At 55.4% G+C, this 17,823-nt stretch overlaps 1 protein-coding gene across 1 annotated transcript; it reads left to right on the top strand.

Annotated features, from left to right (window-relative positions):
* Window positions 1–9,008: 9,008 nt before the first annotated feature.
* GBX2 (gastrulation brain homeobox 2) lies at window positions 9,009–10,498 on the top strand. The gene is made up of 2 exons (XM_066323292.1): window positions 9,009–9,521; window positions 9,852–10,498. The coding sequence occupies exons 1-2, from the start codon at window positions 9,014–9,016 to the stop codon at window positions 10,373–10,375; spliced, it is 1,032 nt and encodes a 343-aa protein (XP_066179389.1). The 5' UTR covers window positions 9,009–9,013; the 3' UTR covers window positions 10,376–10,498.
* The last annotated feature ends 7,325 nt before the right edge of the window (window positions 10,499–17,823 follow it).

The raw sequence follows: 17,823 nt of genomic DNA, 5'->3' as shown, positions 1-17,823 counted from the left end.
GGATCCCTGGAAAGCAGCAGGGGCTCCTCAGATGTGCAAAGGGAAGGATAGGGCAGGGGAGCCAAACCAGCCCAGGTGAGGATCAAATCCCCCAGGATAAATCTCAGCTGGGATGGGTTTTCCCTGAATCCCCGGCAATCCCCACCAAAACAAAGAGTCAAACAGCCACGGGAGTCACGAAGGGCTCACAGATTTGGGATGGGGCATCTCCCTGAGAGGCACAAAAACGTTGGGAACACGGGATGGGCTTGGCAGTGCTCTTCTTCATCCATGGAGGGCCAGGGAAGCTGTGGAAGCAGCAGGGGGAAGCTGGGAGAAGGGAAGAAATCTTTTTCCTCCCTTATTGCCATGCTCCACGGGCTCTGGGAGCCGGGGATGCAGTGTCCAGCCAAACATGAAAAATGAGATCAGTCCAGTGGCATTAATATAGACCCTAAAACAGATTTAAAATTTGATTATTTTAATGTAGGAGCCACCAAGAGTGTTGTGGTTGTCCCATTGCAGGAGAGTGACACAATTCCCTCCATCTCCCAGCTCCCATGGGATGCACCATCCCCTCCCATCCTCCTTGTGCCTGTCACTGTCCCCAGGGGCTGGAAAAGCCCAAATGGTGGAGTTTGGGCTTGCATTTCCCACAGTAACCTGGCCAAAGGGACCAGGAGGAGTGAGGATTTGGGTTTTTCCCTACACTCTCAGGTTAATTCCTGCTGAACCAAAGGATGTGCACACGAGCACCCCTTGGGAGAGCAGCTGTCCTCGTGCCACAGTGCCCCCCAAAATCCTCCCAAGGCTGAATTACACTTGGGTTTGGTTGGTTATTAAAAAAAAAAAAATATGTAGTATATTTTTATGCATAATTTCGAAATAATATTAAAAGCTGTATCATATTATCTCTTTTATATATTATATAATATATATTTTGTTATATTAAAATAATATATATTATACAGTATGCATCATACATATTTTATATGTTTCATATGTTATACATAATTGTATATAAAATAATTCTATATTATATATAATCATATATATATATATATATATATAAAATATATAAAAATCTCATTTTTCATGTTTGGCTGGACACTGCATCCCCGGCTCCCAGAGCCCGTGGAGCATGGCAATAAGGGAGGAAAAAGATTTCTTCCCTTCTCCCAGCTTCCCCCTGCTGCTTCCACAGCTTCCCTGGCCCTCCGTGGATGAAGAAGAGCACTGCCAAGCCCGTCCCGTGTTCCCAACGTTTTTGTGCCTCTCAGGGAGATGCCCCATCCCAAATCTGTGAGCCCTTCGTGACTCCCGTGGCTGTTTGACTCCTTGTTTTGGTGGGGATTGCCGGGGATTCAGGGAAAACCCATCCCAGCTGAGATTTATCCCGCTCTTTTGAACGAATCCAGTTGAAATTTTGCTGCTCCTTTCGCCTTTTGCGTGGGGAAGAAAGTCACGTTTTACCTCCGTATCAAAACGGAGAGGGGTGAGAGAGAGAGTCCCATCAGGTGACCGCATCCTCCCCCCAAAATCTCCCCAATTCCAAAAAAATCCCCCAAAATCCCAGATCCAGAGGGGTAGAGGGGGAGAAATGCACATCAGAGGGACAGAACAGTGCTGTGGGGCCGTGCCAAGGGGGACAAGGGGACGGGGACACAAGGGGACAGGGGAGACAAGGGGACACGGGACAAGGGGACAGGGGGGACAAGGGGACAGGGGAGACAAGGGGACACGGGACAAGGGGACACGGGACAAGGGGACACGGGACAAGGGGACGGGGAGACAAGGGGACAGGGGAGACAAGGGGACACGGGACAAGGGGACGGGGAGACAAGGGGACACGGGACAAGGGGACAGGAGGGACAAGGGGACAGGGGGGACAAGGGGACACGGGACAAGGGGACGGGGAGACAAGGGGACACGGGACAAGGGGACAGGGGGGACACGGGACAAGGGGACAGGGGGGACAAGGGGACACGGAGACAAGGGGACAGGGGGGACAAGGGGACGGGGAGACAAGGGGACGGGGAGACAAGGGGACGGGGAGACAAGGGGACACGGAGACAAGGGGACAGGGGGGACAAGGGGACGGGGAGACAAGGGGACGGGGAGACAAGGGGACACGGGACAAGGGGACAGGGGGGACAAGGGGACACGGGACAAGGGGACAGGGGGGACAAGGGGACGGGGAGACAAGGGGACACGGAGACAAGGGGACAGGGGGGACAAGGGGACGGGGAGACAAGGGGACACGGGACAAGGGGACAGGAGGGACAAGGGGACAGGGGGGACAAGGGGACACGGGACAAGGGGACAGGAGGGACAAGGGGACAGGGGGGACAAGGGGACACGGGACAAGGGGACAGGAGGGACAAGGGGACAGGGGGGACAAGGGGACACGGGACAAGGGGACAGGAGGGACAAGGGGACGGGGAGACAAGGGGACACAGGACAAGGCGACACGGGACAAGGGGACGGGGGGACAAGGGGACACGGGACAAGGGGACAGGGGGGACAAGGGGACGAGGGGACACTCGTGGGGGGTGCGCGGCTCCCCGCGGCCGGCAGGGGGCGCGCTGCGCTCGGCCGTCGGGGGCAGCCGGGACCCCACGCGGGACCCCCCCAAAAAACACCCCGAAAAATGGGATTTCAAGGCCAAAAGCGCCCTGAAAAACCCGACGGCGACGCGTTTGGAGGGCGGGGCTCTCCCGTGGGTCCGCGCCCTTCGGCCGGCGGTGCGGGGAGCGCGGCGGCGGGATGATGCTCCGGGCGGGATGGTGGTGATGCTGATGCTGATGGTGATGATGATGATGCTCCGGGTGGGAGGATGATGATGATGATGATGATGATGATGATGCTCCAAGTGGGATGATGCTCCGGGCTGGGGTTGATAAGTTCGGCGGGCGGTGTGTGTATATATATATATATAAAAAATTTTATTTATATATATATATATCCGTAATATAGATTAATTTTTTTTCCTTCCTGCCGGCGCCTTGTTTTGATGCAGATGTTCTGAAGAAAGGCTCGGGTTTAACTTTTTTATTTTATTTTATTTTGGTTTATTTTATTTTATTTTTCGGTTATTTTTATTATTTTCCAGCAGCTAAAGACGGGAGGTCACATTAACTTCTAATACGGAGACACATAAAAATGCGATTATGCCTGCTAAACAGAACACAGTAGGCTGCTAGTTAAGACAATGAGATTTCCAGGAAGCGATGCATAAATTCTTCAAAAAATGACACATTTTTCACGTTTCATTCCAATTAAATTACTGAGGCAGCTAACACAGCGCTGCGCACGCCATACATTTGGGGGAAATGAAGGCTTTCTGTGTTTTTTTTCTCCTTTTTTTTTTTTTTTTTTAAGTAGATCTGGATGTGCGTGTTTTATGAAAGGCGTTTAATATTAAGCTGCTATTAAGGAAAAAAATGTCAGAGACCTTGTCTCTCCTAGAGGTTTGTTTTTTTTTTTTTTTTTTTTTTGGTGTGTGTGTGTGTGTGCGCCTGGGCTGCTCCCGCTCGTTTTCCCACCCTGCGGTATTAAAGCACCGATGGTCCAGCTGCAAAACAATTTCCAAATAATGGGAATTCCCCGCCCTGCTGCACACACCTCTCTGATTGCGAGGAGCCGGGGAGAATTAAGGAGTGATGCGCACCCTCCCACAAGAAAAAAGAAAAAAAAAAAAAAAAAAAAGGTTTTGCCGTCCCGTCTGGTTTTTTTTTTTTTTTTTTTTTTTTTTTGGCCTGCCCAAGCACCCTCTGGAGCAGGATTGAACCCCTCCCCGGGATGCAGCGGGGTGGTTATCCCAGTGGGAAGCCGAGTTTTCGTCTCACCATCTGAGCACGGGCTCGTCAGGGTGATAATCAAACCCCGAAGTGGCCCCGGTAATGAAACAGCATTTGATTTTTTTATTATTATTAATTTATTTATTTATTTCAATTTTTTTTTTTTTTTAAAGCGCGGGCTGCGCCGAGTGATCCGCAAAGCGATGCGAATCAGAAATGAGATTTTTTTTTTTTTTTTTTTGAAGTCCTAATGAACCTGATTGCAGGAACATTTATAATCCCCCATGGCTTTAAATGAAATCAGATATAATCAGGAGCTGTGGGGAAAGGGAGTGTTTACAGGCAGGGATTGGGAAGTGCTGCTGTATTAGTAAAGATGCTGCTCCTTCTATTGATGTCTGAAATGATGGATAATGTGAGAATGGCAAATATACTATTTGTCTAATGGCTCTGCAATTAAATTCCCCTGTAAATGACCCATGCCTCATTTCATCCTAATCTATGGAATTTTGATTGAATTCGTCAGCTCTAATTGAAAAATACTGCACTTTAATGTCTGCAGTGCAGTTTCAGGACCGCGCTGGTTTTAATGAGACGGTGCCCCTCTGACCTGGGAATATTTTAGACTTTTATTCGGGATCTTTTTTTTTTTTTTTTTTTTTTTTTAATTTTTTTTTTGTGTGTGTGTTACCGGCGGATTTCTCCACTCGATTCCACGAAAAGCCGGGAGCGAGAGAGTGCGTGGGGTTTGCCACCACCCGAACTCTCCGTGGCGATGTGTTTGGTTAAGGTCTCCTGTAAGGCTCTTAGAATACTCGGACTCCCGTGTGTAAATATATAGCCATTTAAAATAATTTTTAAAATAGCCTATTTCCCATTATCCGAACGAATTTTAGGATTAGAGCCAGGACTATGGAAGTCAAATTTCTTGGGGTTTGTTTTTTTTTGTTTGTTTTTTTGGTTTTTTTTTTACCTGCACCGTGTTCGGTTTGTTGTTTTTTGGGGTTTTTTTTTTTTTTTTTTTTTTTTTTGGACCCTTTTAACATCTTTTTTAGGTTGGTTTCTTTTTTTTCCTTACCCGAAAATCCCGAGCACCTGCAAGTTTGTTAAAATAAGAGGGGGGCGGGAAGGGAGGAGAAAAGGGGGGGGGGGGGGGGGGAGGAGGGAAAAGTGGGAATAAGGGAGGAGGGAAAATAAAAGTAATAAGAAAAAAAAAAAAAAAAAGCAGCATGGGAGTGGAAGTGGGGGGAAGCCCCGGGAGGGGCTGGCAGGAGTTCAAACGGGGGAACACGCGAAGGAGTTAATGGGATTAAGCGGCGAATGAGGGATTTGGGGGTTGTTTTTCGGTTTACTTTGCCTTTGTTTTTTTGTGGGTTTTTTTTTTTTTTCCCCTGTGAAGGGGACGGGGAGGAGGGAAGGGGTTCCCCGCGGGCACGCGTGGGGCAGGGTGAGCCGAGGGGCAAATGCTGCCCTCCTCCAGCTCCAGCCCGCTGCCTCCCAGCTCCCAAAATGCTGCATAAAGCCGGAGCCACGCGCGGTATTTTATTTCCCCCTTCCCCTCCGATGGAGCCGCTACTGCCGCCCTGATTCGGGCTGGCACCCGATGCCCGCAGCGTTCAGAGCTGGCTGCCTTTCGGGGCTGGTTCTGCTCGGGCTCTCTTCCCTTGTTCGCCTCCCTTTCCTAGGAGGGAAAAAAAAAAAAAAAAAAAAAAAAAAAAAAAAAAAAAAAAAAAAAAAAAAAAAAAAGACTTTCAAAGCCCTGTAGGGTGAGGTGGTTTTGGTGACGTTTCCCACCCAATTAAAATCTCCCCGGCAAAAGGCAGGAATGAGCTCGGGAGAGCCCCTGCAAGGCTGAGTTTGGCCGTGGGTAAAGGCACGGGATGGATGAGGCGCTGGGAATCAGAGCTGCTCCCTGTCCCTCCGCCGTGGCCCGCGGGACGACGGGCACCCATCCCCAGCAAAGCCGGCCTCGGAGGCGCCCCAAGGGCCGGCAGCTCCCGGGCCCAGCCCGAGGGATGCTCTGCCCTGGGCATTCCCGCCTGGAAGGGCTGGAGCGCATCCCAGCCGCCCTGCAGGGCTCCCTTCTTGCCCTCCGAAAAGCCGCGTGCCCTCCCCGCCTCCGTTTGGGGGTTTCTGACTCCAGGAAAGAGTCACTCCGGCCCCACAAATCCTGCCCGGTTCCAAGACTCCCCCAGCGCTCCCGCTGCTCCTCCCCCGGCCGGGATTCGGGGGATAAAACCCGCCTGGCCCTCGGCAATCCCCGCTCCGGGTGACACGGGAGCGGCCTTTGGGTGCCACATCTCGGGCCGGGGCCACGCGGGACCGGGGCCGCTCCCTCCCCACGGCCCAGCCGGGGGGCAAAGGTGCCCCCCTCACCGAGCCTGCCCCTCGGGAGCCTTGATTCGCCACGATATCCTCCGGTTCAGCCCCCCTGGGGAGGGCTCCGGCGGTGCGGGGGTCCCTCCGTGGGGCTCCCCTCGCTCCTGTCCCACTTCCCAGGCACAATCACGCTCCGCTTGCTGCTGCCACAATCACGGAGCGCCGAAGGGGGGTTTTTTTTTTTTGTTTTGTTTTTGGGTTGTTTTTTTTTTTTCCCCCTCCGGGAGCAAACCCGGCTAATTATGTGCCGAACAAAAAGCCCATTCTTGCCCGAAATAATACTCCCGTCCTGCAGAGGCACTTGTTTGTGGGCAAATTTTGAAGGGGGCTGACAATAAAAACAGCTGCAGGAGCGGGCTGTTGGTACACATTTCCATGCCCCGCCGCATTACCGTGCCTAATTATCCCTGCCCTTCCTGCAATCGAGCGGGCTTTTCCTGAAAAAAGGAGGGATTTTTAAATTCCCCCCCCCCTCCGCTCTTCGCTAACTTTGCTGTTTAAACGAAAGCTTCGCTCCCCGCCAGGATTCCCCGCTTGGTTTGGGCATGACGCTTGGAAAGCGCATTTGGGTTTAGCTCCGTTCTGTCCGTGCTGGGTGGAAGGGGAGCGAGGCAGGAGACGGCTGCTGGAGCACGGGGAAAAGAGGGAAAAGTGGAAAAATACGGGAGACAGAGGAGCGGCGGCCGCGGAGCATCCGCGGGGAAAACAATCCCACCCTCTGCGGGGCCGGGAAAAACCCCGAGCGCCGCGCTGCTGCACATATGGTGGCCTCCGCAAGACGGAGCCAGGACATATGGAAATGAGCGGGATAAGGAAACTTTTCCCAGTCCCTTGAAGTCGGAGATGGGCCCCCGAAGTGTTTGTGCGCACACATCACAGCGCGCCCCCCGCCCGGCCCCCGCTGCCTCCGTGGCCATCCCCCCCCGGCCCACGGGCCGCACCTCCGGGGAAAACCCGGAGAAATCCTTCCCTGCGGCTCCGGGGAAAAGCGAACCCCCCAAATCCGTGAGCAGTAGCGCTCAGCACCCCAAAAGCTGCGGCCGGGTGCGGGACTGGGCAGCAAAACCTGCGCCGAGGCCCAGAAGTTACAGCAAGCTGCCCCCTCCCCTCTAATCGCTTCTGCCCAGAAAAGAACGTTTTCAGATGGTGGCCGAGGGATAAAGTGACCCAGATATCCGGGCAGCTCCAGCCCCGCGGCCGGGACACACAGCGAGGTTTGGGAGAAGGCATCAGCCGGAATAGGGCTTTTGGGGGGCGGCTGAAAACGCCCCTGGCCGAGGGCTGGGAGCCGAATCCCACGGGGCTCCTTTCGGGGCTTTGAAAGGGAGGTCCCGTGAGGATGTGCAGAGTTCTGGGGCCGGAGCTGGGGGACAGAGCACGGGTGTCCCCAGGCTGGCACCCAGCAGCCACACCGCCGCCGTGGGGGTGGCACCTTCCTGCGACATCTGCCATCGGCCCCGGGCAAACACGGGCAGCAGTTAGCTAGGAAGGAGCGGCAGGAATGAAGAGCTTCCCGAGCGGGCGGGACAGGCGGGAGCGGGATCTCCTGCCCATCCTTGCGTTTTGGGGGACCCTCCCCCGGGCAGAAGCCACTTTGAGGCGGGGTTTGTCTGCAGAATCCCCCCCAAAGCCAAGCCCAGGGGCACAGCCAGCGCCATTGTCCCGGGAAGACTTCAACTTCCCAAAGGCAGGAGGGATCCCACCCCCAGTCAATTCCCCTCCTTTCTCTTCTTTTTTTTTTTTTTTTTTTTTTTTTTTTTCCCATTTAAATTTATTTTCCAAACCACTTGATCTTTGCTTGGGAACCTCCATTAATTGCCTGGGTTTGCCTCTTCGCCTGGTCCCTTTATCATTATTTATGGCCTTTGAAATTGTGTAAAGTTCCCTTGACGTTCAATTTACAAGTTTGGGGGCTTTTTTTTTTTTTCCTTTCTCCCCTTTTTTTTTCTTTTTTTTTTCTTATTTTTTTTTTTTACTTTTTTTTTTTTTTTTTTTTTCCAGGTTTTGTCCTCGCCAAAGACATCGTGTTGGAAAAGGCTTTGAGCCGGCCAACATGAGAAGCTCGCAGGAGAAAAGGGAGCAGCCCCTCCATCGCTTTTAATTCCGCCGTGTTGCTGAATGGCTCTTTTACATAATTGCAGAAGCAATTTCAAAGCCAAGCCAGGGGCTGACTTTACCCAGAACCACATGGAGCCTATTTGGGGGCTTTTCAAAAAAAAAAAAAAAAAAAAAAAAAAAAAAGAAGGGGGGAGAAGAAGCGGGGGGGGGAAGAAAGGGGGGGGAAAGAAGGGAGGGAAAAAAAAAAAAAAAAAGAGGTGCGGAGCGTGAATTAAAAATAAATGAAATAGAAACGTTTGGGGGAAAAGGGGTGTTTCGGTGGTTGGGGGCAGCCGGTGGGTGTGTCCGGGGATGTCCCCGCGTCCCCGTGTCCCATCCCGCGTGGGCCGCCCCGTCCGAGGCGCCGCGAACGGGGCGTGGCCTCGGGGGCGCGGCCTCGCCGCCAAGCCCCGCCCCCAGCCCGTCTCGGCCAATGGGCGGCGGCGGCGGCGGCCACGTGGGGCGGGCCGGGTTCCCAGGCGGCCAAAATGTGAATGGGCCGGGGCGGCGCGGGCGGGCAGAGCGGCGGCGGCGGCTCCGCGGGGGCGCAGGGCGCGGGCGGGGCGGCCCGATGTGCGGGCGGCCGCCGAGCTGTCGGGCCGCGGCCCCGCTCCGCCCCGGCTCTGCCCCGCGCTGAGGGCAGCCAGGACGCCGCCGCCGCCGCCACCGAGCAGCGGCGGCAGCAGCGAGAGGAGGAGGAGGAGGAGGAGGAGGAGGAAGGCGCTCGCTCGCTCGCCGGCTCCCGCCGCCGCTCCGGCATGAGCGCGGCTTTCCAGCCCTCGCTGATGATGATGCAGCGCCCGCTGGGAAGCAGCACGGCCTTCAGCATCGACTCGCTGATCGGCAGCCCCCCGCCGCCCGCCCCCGGGCACTTCGTGTACACCGGCTACCCCATGTTCATGCCGTACCGGCCCGTGGTGCTGCCGCCGCCGCCGCCGCCGCCCGCGCTGCCGCAGGGCGCGCTGCAGCCCGCGCTGCCCCCCGCGCACCCGCACCACCACCAGCTGCCCGGCCTGCCCTCCGGCTTCTGCTCCGGCCTGGCGCAGGGCATGGCGCTCACCTCCACGCTCGTGGCCACGCTGCCCGGCACCTTCCCCGCCTCCCCGCAGCACCAGGAGGCCGCCAGGAAGTTCGCGGCTCCGGGGAACTTCGAGAAAGCCGAGGGGATACCCCCGGACGGCGGCGGCGACGACGGCAAAGGCTTCCTGGGAAAGGACGGCGCCCTCCTGCCCTTCCCCGCCGCCGACGCCGTCCAGGCTTCCCTCGGTGAGCGAGCGCCGGGGGGCACCGGGGGGGGGTCGGGAGGCGGTGCGGGGGGACCCCCGGGAGGAGACGGGGTGGGAGCCGCCGGGCCCGAGAGAAGGGCGGGTTGAGCCCCCGCCGCCGCTCGGGGACTTCTCGGTAAAATCGAGGCGACCGAAAGATGCGCCGGCAAGATTTAAAAAAACAAAAAAAAAAAAAAAAAGGAGGGGGGGAAGAATGGCCATCAATTCGCAAGGCATCAGTTTTGGGGTGATGATGATGGAGCTGCAGGGCGGGGGGGCCGCGGCACGGAGGGTGAGGGATGCTAACGAGAGGCCTCCGCTTCCTTCCCAGCCGGGGCTCTGCGGGGCCAGGGCAAGGAGGACCCCAAAGCGGAGGAGGACGCGAAAGGCAAGGAGGAAAGTTTCTCCATGGACAGCGATCTAGATTATAGCTCGGACGACAACATCCCCGGCCAGGCGGCTCACAAAGAAGAGGACTCTGGCAACGCGCTCGAGGAAAACCCCCAGAACCCCCCCAATTCCACCAACACCACGTCCACGGGCAAAAACCGGCGGCGGCGAACAGCCTTCACCAGCGAGCAGCTGCTGGAGCTGGAGAAGGAGTTCCACTGCAAAAAGTACCTGTCCCTGACCGAGAGGTCCCAGATCGCCCACGCCCTCAAACTCAGCGAGGTGCAGGTGAAAATCTGGTTCCAGAACAGGCGGGCCAAATGGAAACGGGTCAAAGCGGGCAACGCCAACTCCAAGACAGGAGAACCTTCCCGAAACCCTAAGATCGTGGTGCCCATCCCGGTGCACGTCAGCAGGTTCGCGATCAGGAGTCAGCACCAGCAGCTGGAGCAAGCCCGACCCTGATCTCTTCCCCCTCCTCCTACGCTCAGAGCCACCAGGTTTTAAAGGGAAAAGTTTCCAACCCGGGGTTTGGAGGCAACCCGCCCGAATAAAAACAAAACCGAGAGAAGAAAAAAAAAAAAAAAATAGACACCAAACAACAAAACCAACCAAACCCAAACAACCAGACAAAAAAAAAAAAAATCAACCCGACAACACCAACAAAACCAACCCACCTCAAAAATCTAAAACAACACGAAAAAAACCCAACAAAACAACAACAACAACAAACCCCCGCGCGAGCGCATTGGCAAATCCCCACGGCGAGCGAACTTTCAAAAGCGACACTTTCCACTCACCGCGAGGGGAAGAGGCTTGGAAACTGGCTTGGGAGCAGGGCTATCCCACGCTGGAAGGGACACGCGGAGCCCCGCACGAACACGCGCACACGGCTCTTTATTGCGAGGCTGGCCCGAGCCGGGCGCCCCGGAGCCGCTGGGCTGCGGAGCGGGGCCGGCGCTGCATCCCCGCACCGGAGCATCCCCGGAGAGACCCGCGGCGCCTTTCGCCGGCTTTGGGGTTTTCTTGCTTATTCGGGGGCGAAAGGGAAACAAATAAACAAACAGCAAAAAAAAAAAACAAAAACAAAACGACAAAAAAAGACCAGACAACAAACGAACGAACAAACAAAAAACAAAAAGCCGGATGAAAAGTCAAGAGTTTCATTTCACGCCTTTTTTTTATTGTTTGGTTTTATTGCCGATGGCTGAGTGGCAGGCGCTGGGGAATGAGTTTTTACATCTTTATTTTTTTTTTTCTTTTTTTCCTTTTTTTTTTTTTTTTTTTTTGCCTGGCTTTCTGTCGATTTGGTTTGTCTGTTCTACCAAGCCATGTTTAAAGGAGAGAAAAAGAGGGTGGGAGGGGGGAAAGGCAAAAAAAAAGAAAAAAAAAAAAGGCAAAAAAAAAGGCAGCACGATCTTCACTGTTGTGTTTAATTTATTTCAATGTAGCTTATTTCCTGATAAGTTATGAAATTTAAAAGCAAACTAAGTCTTGTGAATAAAAACCGACAAAGAAACAAAAAAGACTTTTAAAAAATGGACCAAAAAAAAAACAAGCAAGCCCTGCAGCCCCCGGCTGTTCTGTCCAGGATTTAGCATTGAGCTGATTTTCTTTTCCCCTCCTGCTCTGCCGGAGCGGAGCGATGCTACTCTCGCCTGTACTTTTGGGTTTGGTGGGTTTTGGTTGTTTTTTTTATCCTGTCGCGAAGCCACATTTATTGCGGGGAGGGGGGACCCGGGTGGAAACTTTCTCTCTCTTTTTTTTTTTTTTTTTTTTTTTAATTTTTTAACGTTTTATTTATTTCCTTTTTTTTTTTTTTTTTTTTTTTTTTTTTTTTTTTTTTCTTCCCCAGAGATGAGAAAGCTGGGGAAAAAAAAAAAAAAAAAGAAAAGCTGTTTAGCTGTGACTGAAGGGGGCTGACGGCGGGGGTGGGGGGCAGGAGCACCCCCGCACCCTCCCGCGGCAGCCGCAGGGTCCCGACCCCCGAGTTTGGGGGTGCAGCCGCTGCCCCCCAGCCCCGAGCCCGTTTTCGTGAGCCGGGGCCGGATCGGGGATGGGAGGGGTCGGGGCCGAAGGGTCCCGAGTCCCCCCTTTCCCTTCCCGCATCCTTTCACCCCCGTTTTTGTTTTGTTTTTTTTTTCCCCTTCCCCATTATCTGCATCCCGGCTCCATCCGTGCCGGTGCCAACGCGACATCGGCGGCGGCGATTATGGACTTAGAAATGAAATTTTCCCGAGGAAAACGGAAAGCCGGGGGGAAGGGCGAGGAGAGGTTTATTAAAATTAAATCATTAACCCGGGGGAGGTCGTTCGGTCCCGGGACAAGGCTTCACGTCGCGCCACATCGCTCGCGCTTCGCCGTTTATTTATTATAACTATAATAACGAACGCTGTTCTTATCATTTTGTTTGGGGCGGGGGTTGGGGGGTGCTGCGGGGAGGGTCCCCGTCCCCACCGGGCGCTCCCCAAAAAGGCACAACCCCGGCCGGCATCGCCCCACGGGCGGCCGCGGACACGCGGGGAGCAGCGGGAAAACACGCGCAATTCCAGCCTTTTCTGCTTTAAAACCCCCCTCTCCCGGAACGCTCCTACTAAGGCTGATATAAAAATAATAACAGTTTTTGGCTCCGTCCGTGCGCGCCGGACACGCGTGGGCCGAAGGCAGCCGCGCCGCCCCCGGAGCAAAGCCATCTCTGGAGCCGCTTCGGTTCATTTGGAGCGCGGGGGGGACGCTGCCCGGCCCCGATCGGGCCGCACAAACCCCGCCGGGGCTGGATTTCGGTGTTCTGGGGAGGAGCAGCTGCTCGTCCCCCCCCCGGGCAGCGCTCCCCGGGCGGTGGGCAGCGATCTCCTCGGCCGCCCCCCTTATCCCGGGAGCGCGGCTGGAGGGGGAAGCCCCGGGCCGGAGGAGAAGGAGATAAACAAGCGAGGGGGTTGATAGCTGTCATCATCACCATCATCATGGCTTTCATTTGGCTGCCTAATGAGTCAGATCACAGGCAGAGAGAAAAATTGTCAATCGCCCGGGCTCTAATGAATTTTTTTGCAAATTGTAATCAAGCCAGGCCGTCTCAGCTCGCTGATTAATGAGACCCAGGAGGCCCGGCCAGCACCTCAGCTTTTTATTCCATCCCGTCCTCCCTGCACTAAATTAACAGCAACTTGTCTGAGCTTCAAATTAACTCCCAATGATTAATTCTGATGGGGGGGTCTGAAGAATAGCTCGTCCTAATAGGCACTGGCCTCTGATGCCGTTCGAAATTAATACACTTCCCCTTTGGCTGCCGGCTTTAATCCAAGGTTGGGTTTTGACATCACTATATTTGTTGTTACAATAAATTCCTCTTACATCTGCAGATCAAATAATTGCGGTGCTCGGGGAGCGCGGCGGCAGAGCCGAAGTCGGAGGGGATGGAGAGCCGCCCGCCGCTCTCCTCCGAGCCCCCGGCCGAGCCTCGGTTTAGATTTAGCCCGAAACGGGGATTTTTTTTTTTAAGGCTCGGCGGCACCGGGATGCGGCGGCCGGAGGAGGCGACCCCTGGGCGGCGGGGCCGGGATGGCGCTGGCCGGCTCTTAACTAAGACATCAGCGCCTTTAAATCCCCCCCGGGCCCCCCTCCCGCCGCAGTGACCCGGCAAAGTCCCCGCAGAGACCCCGCAAACTCCGCTCGGCTCCTCCTTGCCTGCCTTTAATGGCTTTGATCGTTTCAGCCGGGACCGGCCGAGCTGCGGCTTTTGCCGCCTGTCACCTGCCCCTGCTGGTCCCCGGGATGCCACAAGGACGCTGCTGGGCCCGGCCGGGGCCGCTGGGGACATCCCGGCCGTGGAGCATCCCCCGGAGCGGGGCTGAGCCGCGGGCTTCCCTTGGGAATACTCTCCCGAGGGCCCGGGCACCCTCCCCACGCGTGGGAGTTACCCCTCGGAGGAGCCCCTCGCCCCTCGGGTGTCCGCAGGGATCCCCCGCCGCCACCGCCATAAAGCACCCGGCACCCTGACGCACGAAAGCGACACCATATGCACCGAGACAACCTGTATGAATTATAAATTGCGCCGTACAAACGGATTGCCTGGCCCAGCCCTTGGGGAGCGCGGGCGGCGGGGAGGGGGCAGCGACCCCCGCGGCCGCCCACGGCCGTGTCCCCCGGGTCCCCCGTGGGTGCCAGGGCCCTGCCGTCCCCTCCGCCGCCGCGGGATGCTCGCCCGCCCCTTGCTTGCTCTTTTCTCCCTCCCGCTACGCCCGGACCATAGAGAGCCTTAATCTATTTATTTCAAGCCACTTCATCCTCTCTGCCGCTTTTGTCCCGGCCCCAGCCTCTGGCTTTGTGGCGGGACCGCTGAGGTTTTAAAAGCCCCTTCCCCTATAGTTTGAGGTCTCCTTGGCTGCCTGAATTACAATGGCTAAAACAGGATTACACTGACCTGATCCTATTAAACTCGCCAATCGATCTGTGCCGCCCTCCCTCCGGCTCCGCCAACTTATTCGCCCAACTTTCCGCAGGGCTCAGCCTGGGAACAGGGAGAAGCCAAAGGCCACCTCTCCGAGCAGGCCTGAGGGAAGGAGGAGGGAAGGATGGATGGATGGACGGAGGGATGAATGGAGACTAGTTTTTGTTTTCTTGGTTTGTTGCTTTTTTTTTTTTTTTTTTTTTTTTTAATGGAGCCACGTGGATTTTAAGCCTCTGCCTCATCTCTTCTCCCAGAACCTCGGCTCCGAATTAAAAGGTGGCGTTTCCTCGGCGCCCCGACTGGCAGGAGACTGGGCCAAATCCCTAAAACCATGCGGGAAAAGGGAGGATTTGAGCTAAAAGCAAAACGATTTTACTGAATGCCCGCAGAATCTCTACAGATTTTAGCTGCGAGCAAAACCCTCCGGTAAAGGAGGTTGGTGGGGCACCTTCGGGCCGCGTTCCGCCTTTTCCAGACAACCCAACGTGGGGGAAAACCCTGGGAATTCACAGCCTCCTCCCGTGGGTGCCGCATGGAGAGCCCCGAGCCCCGCGGGGACAGCGCCCGGAGCATCTCCAGGGGCATTTCCCGGGGCATCTCCAGGAGCATCTACCGGGGCATCTCCAGGGGCATCTCCAGGAGCATCTCCAGGAGCATCTACCGGGGCATCTCCAGGGGCATCTCCAGGGGCATCTCCCGGGGCATCTCCAGGGGCATCTCCCGGGGCATCTCCCGGAGCATCTCCAGGGGCATCTCCAGGGGCATCTCCCGGGGCATCTCCAGGGGCATCTCCCGGAACATCTCCCGGGGCATCTCCCGGGGCATCTCCCGGAGCATCTCCCGGAACATCTCCAGGGGCATCTCCCGGGGCATCTCCCGGAGCATCTCCCGGAACATCTCCAGGAGCATCTCCAGGAGCATCTCCAGGAGCATCTCCAGGAGCATCTCCAGGGGCATCTCCCGGAGCATCTCCCGGAGCATCTCCAGGAGCATCTCCAGGAGCATCTCCAGGGGCATCTCCAGGAGCATCTCCCGGGGCATCTCCCGGGGCATCTCCCGGGGCATCTCCCGGGGCATCTCCCGGAGCATCCCCCGCGTCTCCTCCGCGCCCGCAGCGCCACCGGCAGCGCGTCCCTCGTCCCTTTGCTCTGCCACACGAGCGGGGGAAGAGCGGCCAGGCCAGCGGCAGCTCCGGGGTTTTGTTGCCCGGAGGGGCCCGGGAGCGGCCGAGTCACCGCCGGGGGATGTGGATGCTCCGCGCCGCCTCCTCCGCTCCGGCGTCCGCGGGGGAACGGGAAATCATTCCCTCCATCCGTCCCCAGGGAAAATAATTCCGAGCAGGGGGATCGACTGGCAAGGGCAGAGAAATACGGGGTGTTGACGCTGAGCCGCCAGGATGAGGGAATTGGCGGCGAGGGGCCGGGATGAGTGGCGAAGGGCCCATCGCCGGCTCCGGGGGAGCGCTTTTAATGCTCAGCTTCTATTAATTAACGGAGCAAAAGACAACCCGGGGATTCCCATTTATAATTTTCCAGGAGAAGTGTTACCAACAGCGAGGAGCTGGCTGTGTGGTGCCAAGTGCCTGGAGCTCCCAATCTTCTCTAAAAGCTGCCAATACCCCCAAAATTGCCTCCCCGAAAGGGCCATTAGGAGAGATTTAATTTTTTTTTTTTTTTTTAAAGTTAGCATGTCTTGATACCACCTGAAGGGATAAAAAATTGCAACTGCCTGAGTGTAAAGAGAAATCTTTGCTGTTTTCCTCTCCTGTTTTGATCCCGTTCAAGATTTCTGGTTTTGCTGTAGGAGCATCCATGCTTGGAAAAGTTGTAGGGAAAGGTGGATTTGACCCCAACAGCCCCTTAGGAAACATCTGCCTCCCCTGCTGGCATTCCCAGAACGGCCAAAACAAGCCATGGGAATGGTGATACAAATGAAGGAATTGGTTTTTCCGGTTTTTTTTTTTTTTTTTTTTTTTTTTTTTTTCTGGCAGCCTTGACTCAAACCAAACCTGCCAGCTTGGGCAGCAGCAACATTTCTTCACAACAAATCCTTCTGCACTCATCATCTTCAGGGCATGTCCCGTCACCCCAAATGTGGCAGCTGGGGGTAAGACACCTTAGCAAATGCACAGTTCTCCCACAATTCTAATATAAAAATCACCAAGCCACCTGAATTTCATGCCCTGCACCCAACTTGGAAGGCACCTATGGGTTGTTAAGGAGCAATCACTGTTTGGTTTTCCTCCTCCACTTGAAGTAATAATAGCAATAATCATTTCTTAGTGCTTTTTCACCCAAAAACCCCAAAAGGATTTGGGTTGAAATTCTCTCTCCCCAGTGCAAACGCCAAGCCAGACCCTCAGATGGCAGCAATAATTCCATCTCTGCTCAGCACCAATGGCAAAGGGCAGCGCAAAGCGTCCCCCAGTCCAACCAGAGAGAAGAGAGCAGCTTCCTGTCCCTGTTCCCTCTTGGCGTGGGGGGGACGGTGACAGCAGCGACCTGCAAACCTGTGCCCAGAGCCCTGAGCATTCACCAACAATCCCTGAGCTGCTGAGAAGCCGCTCGGGCTTTTCTGAGCCTCCTTAGGGCCGTGGGCTCCCAGGCCCATCAGAAGCGCTGCCCTCTGGATTAGGCTCGTGGTCATTCCGCAGACACACATCTGTATTTTTTTTTAAAACAGATGCTGCCCTCCTAAGCCCACGGCTGCTATTCCTCCCCCCTCCCCAATTATTCTCGTATTTCCCCATTTCCAGAGCGGCAATAAGTCCCCGCGAAAGGAGGGTAATGGCAAGGCTCTCGTCGAGAGAAATTGTTAATTTGGGATTTATAAAGGACTTTCCTTAATGAATAATAGTTGAGATCGATCTGTCTTCCTGCCTGCCTGTGCAAAGTAACATTTGTAAAGTAAGGTGATCCCAATTACTCCTTCTAATAACCCTCTCCAGAAGAGATTTCAGCCACCAGTCCTCTGCTCCCCTGCTGCCAGGAGCATCCCCTGTGTTGCCAGGAGCTTCCAGGGGGTTCTGGATCCTTCCAGCTCCAATCCCCCACCTCCCTGCCTGCTATGGATCAGCTCCATCCCCAGGATGTCCCGCAGAATCGCGGGATCACAGGAGGGTTTGGGGTAGCAGAGACCTCAAAGTTCATCTCGTTTCAACCTTCCACTGTCCCAGGTTGCTCCAGGCCCCGTCCAGCCTGGCCTGGGACACTTCCAGGGATGAGGTGTTTTATCAGCTTGGCATCATCCCAGGGGTAGCAAAGAATGGGGGAGTCCCAGGCTGGCGTTGTCACCCCTTGTCCCCAGGGTGCCAGCTCCAGAGGTGGTCAGAGGGAGGGGAAATGACTCGATTATTGCCCCGAAGTGTCTTTGCAGGAGAAAATCCCGGCACTGAAGAGCCCCTGAATCAACAGGAGGGCAGCAGATCGGGAATGGATCCAGCAGCTGGAGCCGGGCAGGCTCAGAT

This window comes from Sylvia atricapilla, chromosome 7 (genome assembly GCF_009819655.1).
Source record: "Sylvia atricapilla isolate bSylAtr1 chromosome 7, bSylAtr1.pri, whole genome shotgun sequence".
In the NCBI taxonomy this organism is placed as follows: domain Eukaryota; kingdom Metazoa; phylum Chordata; class Aves; order Passeriformes; family Sylviidae; genus Sylvia; species Sylvia atricapilla.
Note: the sequence above shows the minus strand (reverse complement) of the source record. Positions and strands in the feature narration are given on the sequence as shown.